The sequence below is a fragment of the Dendrobates tinctorius genome, unplaced genomic scaffold (genome assembly GCF_039654945.1).
Source record: "Dendrobates tinctorius isolate UK_male_01 unplaced genomic scaffold, ASM3965494v1 ptg000022l, whole genome shotgun sequence".
NCBI classification, from domain to species: domain Eukaryota; kingdom Metazoa; phylum Chordata; class Amphibia; order Anura; family Dendrobatidae; genus Dendrobates; species Dendrobates tinctorius.
Genome location: NW_027361690.1, coordinates 50,204,849 through 50,213,467, shown reverse-complemented (window position 1 = coordinate 50,213,467; position 8,619 = coordinate 50,204,849). Strand labels below are relative to the sequence as shown.

The following is an 8,619-nucleotide window of genomic DNA, read 5'->3' as shown; positions in this document are numbered from 1 at the left end:
TGGTTGTCTGTCATTTCTTTCTGCGGCGAAAAAGGTTAAATACAGGGTATTTAAAAGGTGAAATGGTATTCAAAACTAGGTATATAACTGTGGGTAAATTTTAGCTTTTTGCCACAGTTGTGTTCCTGGTTGTGTTTGAAGCAAAGTATTTCACCTAAAAAGTTGTGTTTATTGTTGGTGATTTCCTAACAATGTACACAACTTTTGTTAAAAGGTGAAATACTTTGCATAAAACACAACCAGGTACACACCTGTGGCCTAAAGCTAAAAATAGAGACCATGACAAGATAGCCAACTTTGGTTGGCAAAGGTATATACTGTTGGTACAGAAGGTACACAAGTTTGGTTAGGGCACAAATCTTTCACACTCTGTCATCCTGCCAGTGTACTCTGCCTTGAGGTGACATAAAGTATAGTGCAAAATTGTCCCTCATTACTGAAACCGTCACAGAACTTCTAGTGGTAATATCATGGTAATCTTGCAAGGTGGTTTCTTCAGAGGTGTCCTCAATGGAAATGGGTTCCTTGCAGATAACAAAATTGTGGAGTACCACGCACGCTTTGATCGCCTCGTCCACAGTTTCTGTCTTGAGGTTGATCGCAGTCAATAGGACCCGCCATTTGGCTGTCTGTAGAAAAATATATATATATATCTTCTTGCACGGTTGAGAATCAAAAGTAAAGGCAATGTTGAATTGAGGATAAAATAAATCTTGTTTTTAATTGTTCATTTCAAAAAGTGATTACAAAAATGAAGAAAAGTAAGTTCATGACATGCAGTAATTATTTGAAGAGAAAACGAGCATTGTTCTTACATATAGTCTTGAGCAGCTGTCCGGGTGTTCGAGAGTCTCAAGGGATATGAGATCTCCTGAACAAGAGTTAGACCGGCTTTATATACTATTCTGACCTATAAACTACAACCACATATGGTGGCTTGCCACTATGTTCATAAGTTCTTCCATATTAAGTGAACCGTAGTTATTTTAACAATATGCATACAGTTATTTATGCATTACCTTAGTCTGAGATATTTAAGCCTAAAGTCTGAGATCTTTAGAACCATTCATTATCTCTAAATAGTCACATTTTGACAGCTTTGACTATTTTGACCTATACATTTGACAAGAGAGACAGCTGTGTGAGCCAAGGCACTCAGAACAACTCAGTCACTTCTCTAAAGTAAGCAAAGCCTGTTAGCTAGATTCTGTATGAGAGAATTAATCCATATATTTTTTTATTATAGAAATACTGATATTTTACAGTCCCCCCTGATTATGATTTGAGACATATCATAATCAATCCTAACTCATTCTCTCACCATTCGTATCACATTCATTCTTTATTCTGAAAACCTTGTATCAACATCTGCCCTGAATGTCATCTGAATTTTCAAACCTATTGTAAAAACAAAAATTAGATCAGAGAGTTATATTTTTTCGTTTTAACATCTCTCTTAAAATATCATCTTCCTTTTTCATTTCTATCTTTATATTCTTATAAATACTCCTAATTTTACACATAATAATTATTTGATATATTATACACAGCAAAACTATGATAAATAAAATAACGATCGGATTAGACAATACATTTCCTGCTGTCATTTTCGCTGAAGACTGTGACCAACTAGTTACAGATTTTCCTAAATTTCTCCACCAAGATGAGCCTGACATACTCGTCCATTCATGTTCAATATCATTTAGATTACCTTGTTCATGTCTAAATACAATTTCAGCTTCTTTTAATTGTTTTGTCAGCAGATTTAATAAACCCTTGTCTTTCTTTATTTCATTTGTCCACAAATCCCAAGGGAATTTATTGACTTGTGACAAATTGAACTGGATCGGAAGGATTTTCAGACGTCTTGAGCCTATTGACGTAATATTAATACTTCCTTCCTTTTTTGTGAGAGTTTTAACATTTCCCTCAATACAATATAAACCCATTGTCAGATTTTCGACATGTACACAAGATGAGAAGAATGCAGAAACTGCTTCTCTTCCTGACATGACTTGGAAACAAGTTTTGTTAGCACTTACTGGTGTCACCAAGTCATGTATCATGTGGACATTCTCAACTCTGGCATGACAAGAAGTATGATTATGGAAACATGAATGATAAATGACTTTATCCTGTCCAGGTAGACACATTACCTTGGAAACAAAATTTAAGCATGACGAAATGTCTAATTGTTCAATGTTTGTACCATCAAATGCAAAATCTGTGTACTGTAATTGATAATATAACAATTGTGTAGGGCTGACAGGAATTCCCAGAACACCTATAGGAACCAGGGTTTCTTCTCTTCCTGACACTGGAATCAGTGATGTTCCTACACAAATGTTCTGTTCACATCCTAACCACTTATTTACCCACAAATCTGTATGGTTTAACGCAAAGTTATATTCTATGGGCAAATTTCTTATTAGCCCTAAAGGGGTAATTCCACTTTGTAAGGCTTGTGCAATCATTTTCAGATTGGTGGAATATTCAATCTGAATTTCTAGACATGTTTTGGCCACTTGAGATTCCTGTTCACTTTCCATTAAAGCTAAAGTAGCATCTTGAAGATGTGATACAGAAGATCCCAATACAGTAGCAGTGTTCAAAACCATCTTTTCAAGGACTTGATTCAAGCTTTTCTGAATCTTTACCCCTTTTCCTCCAATATACCCAATATTTTCCAGATCTGATTTAAGTGTATGAATGTCCATAGTGTTAATTAAACTTCCTACTGTTCCTAATCCCCCCAAAATACCTTCTAACACTCCCCTCTTACTTCTAACCTGTGTTGAAGTTCTTTTCCCAAACCATTGTTCTATTCCCATCTCCATGTTAGTGAGATGTGGTTGACACTGGGGATATCTAGAAGAGATTTTCCAGTTAGACATGTTAAAGGTCCATACCATGGTCAGAAACACTCCATCTCGTAACAGAGGTTTAGTTTGGAACTGATTAATCTGAAAAGGAGTAGATGGTTGAAATCTTGTCTGTGTGCATACATTATCTACTGCTGACCATATATTTACCTTTACATCTCTACATTGTTTGTAGTTATATTTCGTTAAAATGCAACATTGGTAAAGTCCAGAATCCTTAGGAGATGGATTATCTACAGAAAAAATAAAATCCTTATTTAACCATCTCACGTTACCGGATTGACCTCTGTGTATAACATTTGTTGGACCATTTGAAAAACTTCCCAAAAATGATTTATCTTTGGTCCATATTAACAAAGATTCTGAAGGTAGCTCTAACCTCGTGCTGCATTTTAGTAATAAAGGAGACATATTTTCTTGACTATATACTGCTTGTGGTGTAACCCTTACTTCTGGAGCTATAGTATTTGAAACTGTAAAAACTACAGATACCTGTACTTGTACTGGTTCTCTGGTTATCTGAAAATTCCATGTTTTTACCCAATCCTCGTCTCCTTCTGTAATAGAAAGAAATGCAGGATCTAAAACTTTCCCAAAAAGTTGTGTCCTTAACCAAGCATCTGTTTTGGATGTTTCAACTTTCCCTTTTGCGATCATATCATTTGTAATATCTCCTGACCACACAGCTCTCTCTTCACCTCTTATCTCTATATTCCAGAATAACACATCTGTAGGACTACATTCCCATGTGCCTGTCTTATTATTGTGTATATAATCTCCTTGTAACTGTGTGAACTTCGTCTTAGGTCCTGTGGCTGCATGTAATATTATGTCAGTGTCATGTATAAAGTGTAGCTCAATACAGCATTTTGCACCAAAACCCATGCAAATGTTTCCAGTAATATCTACTGAATCGTCCGGTATGTCCTCATCTATTAAGCTTTGTAGATTCGTTCCTCTTGGTTTCCTTGGATGTAAAGTTCCTTTGAAAAGTTCCTTCACTTCACTAGTATTTGTTCCATGGTGTGAAATATCTTCAGCGTAGATCACAGTTGAAACAGTACAAAACAGCAGAAATGTGATTCCCATCAGATAGTAGCTTTTCCTGGGAAATGTCTTTTTCTCCTGAAGGATTGGTGTTGAATCCCTTCCGTCAAAGACGTGGAGTTTCATATTCCAGTTCTTATTGGAATCCATTTCTTCCTAAAAGAAATGCAGTATCATTATTTTGCAATATACAGTTTGCATTGATCAACATGTACCCACAATTTTTGTTGTCTGCGGGTATTTTTAACCACCTTAGATGCTCGTTGCACAAGAATCATCACTTGTCCCATGGTTTCGATAATTTCAAAGGGACCTTCCCAATTACTTTCCCAAGGTCCATTCTTCCTGAAAGTTTTAATCATCACTAGAGCCCCTTTCTTGAATTTGGATACATATGGTGGCTCCATTCTCTGCATTCTTGATGCAGCATGTGGAAGAATCGTTTTCAAATTTTCCTGCAACAATTGCAACCATTTGGACCTTGCAACAGCATCTTTTTGTGGTGTAGACAAAAATGGTTCATGAGGAAAAATCAATGGCATTTTTCTTCCTGTCATCAGTTCAAAAGGAGTAAACTGAGTTGTGGCAGAGGTTGTTCCTCTTACACTCAACAGTACAAAAGGTACTGCATCAACCCAAGTATTGCCTTTGTCCAATAACATCTTGGCAATTCTGGATTTTATTGTTCTATTCATCCTTTCCACAATACCAGCAGACTGTGGATGGTAGGGTACATGAAACTGCTGTCGTACCCCTAGAATAGCACAAACGGCTTGCATGATTTTTCCTGTAAAGTGACTTCCTCGATCAGAGGTGATCATTCTTGGGATCCCCCAAGTACAAAAGACATGATTAACTAATGCTCTAGCTGTAGACAAAGCATCATCTTTCCTGACAGGTAAAATTTCAACCCACTTAGAAAAAACATCTACTACAACCAATGCATACCTGAGACCATTTTTACCTGATGGTAACGGTCCAATGTAGTCGATTTGTAACGTAGACCATGGACCATCTGCAGGTGCGATTCGGAGTAGTGGCGGTTTCTGTCCTTTTGGTCTTGGATTAATTTGGGCACAAATGAGACATGATTGAACAACACTTTGCACTGTCTCTTCCATCTTTTCCCAGTAAAATTCCTCTCTGAGAATGCCTAACAATTTTTGTTGGCCCAAATGACCCAAACTTTCATGATTGTATTTTGTGAACTCAACCTGTAGATGTCTTGGGACAACAGGACGCAACTCCCCGTTTAAGTCATGACACAAAACCCCGTTTTCACAAACAAAGGGAGGTTTTGGATCAACCCGGGAAGCAACAAGAGATGAGTCTTTTCCTTGTTCTTCCGCAAAAGAAGGGATATGCGTGTCTGTTCTTTGAACTGCTGAAACCTCGAGAGGTTCAGGTTCAAACACCTCTTCTCCTGTCAGGGCTGCCTCTTTGGCTAGCATATCTGCGGTTGCATTTCCAACAGATAATTCATCATCAGATTTTTTATGGGCCGGAACCTTGACAATAGCAAAACCATTAGGGTTTTTTGATGCTATCCTGAAAATTGTCTTCAGTGTGTCACTGTGAACAAGAGTCTTATTAGATGAATCTACATAGCCTCTTTTTTCCCAAACTGACAAGTAATCTGTCAGTGATCTTACAACATAAGAGCTATCGCTGTAGATCACAATGGGACACTGATCATCTGCTTCATTCAGCTGTAGTACCATTTTTACTGCTTCTGGCTCTGCTCTTTGAGCTGAAAAATGACTCGGTAATTTGTGCTTCACAACCTGTCCTCTGTTGGGATAAAAAATGGCATATCCTGAATAATAGTGCCCATCTGAATAGAATCTGGAACCATCTACAAAAATTGGTTCGTCTGTTACCTCTGCTTTCCGTCTGAAAAGTGATGGATTTGGATCCTGAAAAGACTGTAAACAATCATGAGTTTGTCCTTCATATTGCATCAGCTGAGGAAGAACATATTTGGCCTTGTAATCTACCTCAATTTGTTTGGGAGACAATGACAATAACCAATGAGCAAATCTCTGATGTGACACACCTGGGATATTATTCTCAAAGAGAAGTTTTAGTGTAGAGTGAGGAGTTTGCAAAATGATTTTGTTGAACCCGACAATATGTTCGGTTGCTTTGACTGCAAAGTACACACCTACCAAGTGTCTTGCACAGGTCTCAAAACCTTTTTCAACAGGTGAGAGAAGTTTTGAAAAATAGCCCAAAATTCTCCACTCTTCTCCCTGTAATTGCAGCAATACAGCAGAAACAGATGTCTCTGAAGTATGCACTTGCAAAGCAAATGGAGCTGAAGGATCTACTGTGGACAAAGCAGGTGCATTTTGTAAATTCATTTTCAATTGTTCAAATGAGGTTTGCTGTTCATCACCCCAAGGACCAAAGTAATCACTGTTTTCACCTTTCAAAAGATCATATAAAGATCTGGCCTTATCTGCAAAATTCTCAATGAAATCCCTTGAATAATTCATAAGACCTAAAAAATGTCTCAATGCCTTGTGTGATGTCGGAATTGGTAGGGAAGCAATTGCCTCAATTCTTTCCTGCAGTGGCTGCCTTTTTCCTGGACTCAACAGCACCCCTAAAAATCTGACCTCAGTCTGCATCAATTTGACCTTTTTGGTGTTCAATTTCAACCCTGCATCATGCAGCAACTCAAACAATTCTGTCAGAAGAGAAACATGTGTCTCTTTATCCTCTGTAGACAATAAAATATCATCCACATATTGCAGAATGCAATCAGGCCTCGAAAATCTGGATAATACCTTTGCCAATGCCTGATGAAAAACACTAGGTGACAAATGTGCTCCTTGAGGTAACCTGCAAAACAGATATTGCTCGTCCAAGAAAGTAAATGCAAACTTATACTGACAACTCTTTTCAAGAGGTATACTGAAAAAACCATTGCTAATGTCCAGTACAGAAAAGTATTTGGCCTTTGCATTTAACCTTGCCATCATGTCATGAGTATCTGCCACAATTGGTGCGACATTGGGTGTATGCTTATTGAACATCCGTAAATCCAATATCATTCGATAAGAACCATCAGATTTCAAAACACACCACAAAGGATTGTTACTTACAGAATTAGCCTTTCGGATAACACCTTGATCTAACAATTCCTGTATGATCTTTGACATAGAGTCAATTGATTCTGGAGGCAATTTATACTGACGCTGTGGCGGGGGATCACGCCCCTCCACATTCACGATAACGTCTTTCATTGTTCCAACCTGATTCCTGAACTGAGCCCAAAGAGAAGGAAAAAGCTGTACAATTTCTGTCAATACCTTGTCATCATTAGTGTCAGGCCACAAATGGTCAGATGACACCACATCATTCAAGCAAATACTTCCAACATGGCTATAATCATTAGGATCAATGACTACCGGTTTACAACCATTGGAATCTTTCCAGATCACTTGATTTCCTAGGTCAACTACCCATCCGAATTTCTGCATAAAATCTGTGCCAAGTATATTTTCAGAATCACGACAATACCAGATGTCAATTTCTGTTTTGAAAGAACTAGGTATTTCCAATGTCACATTGGGAACTAAGGTCGCTTTAGTTCCACCTTTTCCACTGAAACCGACAATTGTACAAACTGGTGAATCTGGGTTTAGCTTCAAATCAAGGTTTGTAACACTTAACTGAGCTCCTGTGTCAATGAGAAATACAACATTCTGGCCTGCTAAACTTACTTTGATAAATGGTCTTCCACAGTCATCCAATGTAACTCGAGTCACAAATTCCAATGGATGTGGTTCAGGAATAGTCTGTGATTGTCAGAAAGATGAAGGAGATGGGAGAAGACCTGTGTCCTTTTTAAAAGACCTTGGAATTCTATCCCTTGACTCTGTTTCCTTCACTGTCATTTCTCTGATCTGTCTGATTAATGGTGCATATGGTGACTGTGTTTGTCTGTTGGCAATATGAGCAGGTGCAGATAATTGTAATGCAGGTGCGGAAGGTGTGGTGTATGATTTTGGCATGAGTCCGTTTTCCCTTCCAAGCTTACCTGTTCCTTGTGTACCCATCTCTGATTCTGCTCTCAAAAATTTCCTGCACTGCCACTTCAAGTGTCCAGGTATACCACAAAAATAACAATGGATATTGTTCCTTTGTGTAGTATTTTTACCTCTATGCTCAATGTAATCCCTGCTCTTGGAGAATACTGTGGCTCTAGGTTTCAGTTGACTGTCTTCCTTCTCATGAACTACCGCTATTTTAGCCTTGACCTGATTTTGTTTCATGGATCTCCTTATTCTGTCAATAAAAACTGTTGCTTCTTGCAATGATGGCTGAGTGTTAGCCAATTGCACTGAGGCAGGATCTAAGTACTTGAACTTCTTTACAAAAAATTTGATCATGGATGCTGGCTCGTCGTGAGGCCCGAGATCCATTACCATCCTATAGGCCTGTTCAAACTTTACCAAAAAAGAGAATGGGTCTTCAGAAATATTTGTTTGTAAACTCCCTAAAATATCAACTGTAGGCATGTCTTCTCCAGTTGTAAACAATACTAATTGTCTAAGTCTGTCTTCTTTTGTACTATGTGTCATTTCATTCTCATCATTTAATCTGGGTGTGGTCTGTAATCTTTTTCCCATATGTGAAGGTAACCAAACTTTGAATATTTTATTCTTTTGCTCATCATTCA

General features: G+C 37.9%; 1 protein-coding gene across 1 annotated transcript; it reads right to left on the bottom strand.

The window, feature by feature from the left end:
• Window positions 1–702: 702 nt before the first annotated feature.
• LOC141084191 (uncharacterized) lies at window positions 703–8,327 on the bottom strand. Its single transcript, XM_073568706.1, has 2 exons — window positions 7,661–8,327; window positions 703–4,085 (listed from the first exon to the last, which is right to left on the bottom strand). Exon 2 carries the CDS (start codon window positions 4,077–4,079, stop codon window positions 1,422–1,424), a length of 2,658 nt encoding a protein of 885 aa, XP_073424807.1. The 5' UTR covers window positions 4,080–4,085; window positions 7,661–8,327; the 3' UTR covers window positions 703–1,421.
• Window positions 8,328–8,619: the final 292 nt, after the last annotated feature.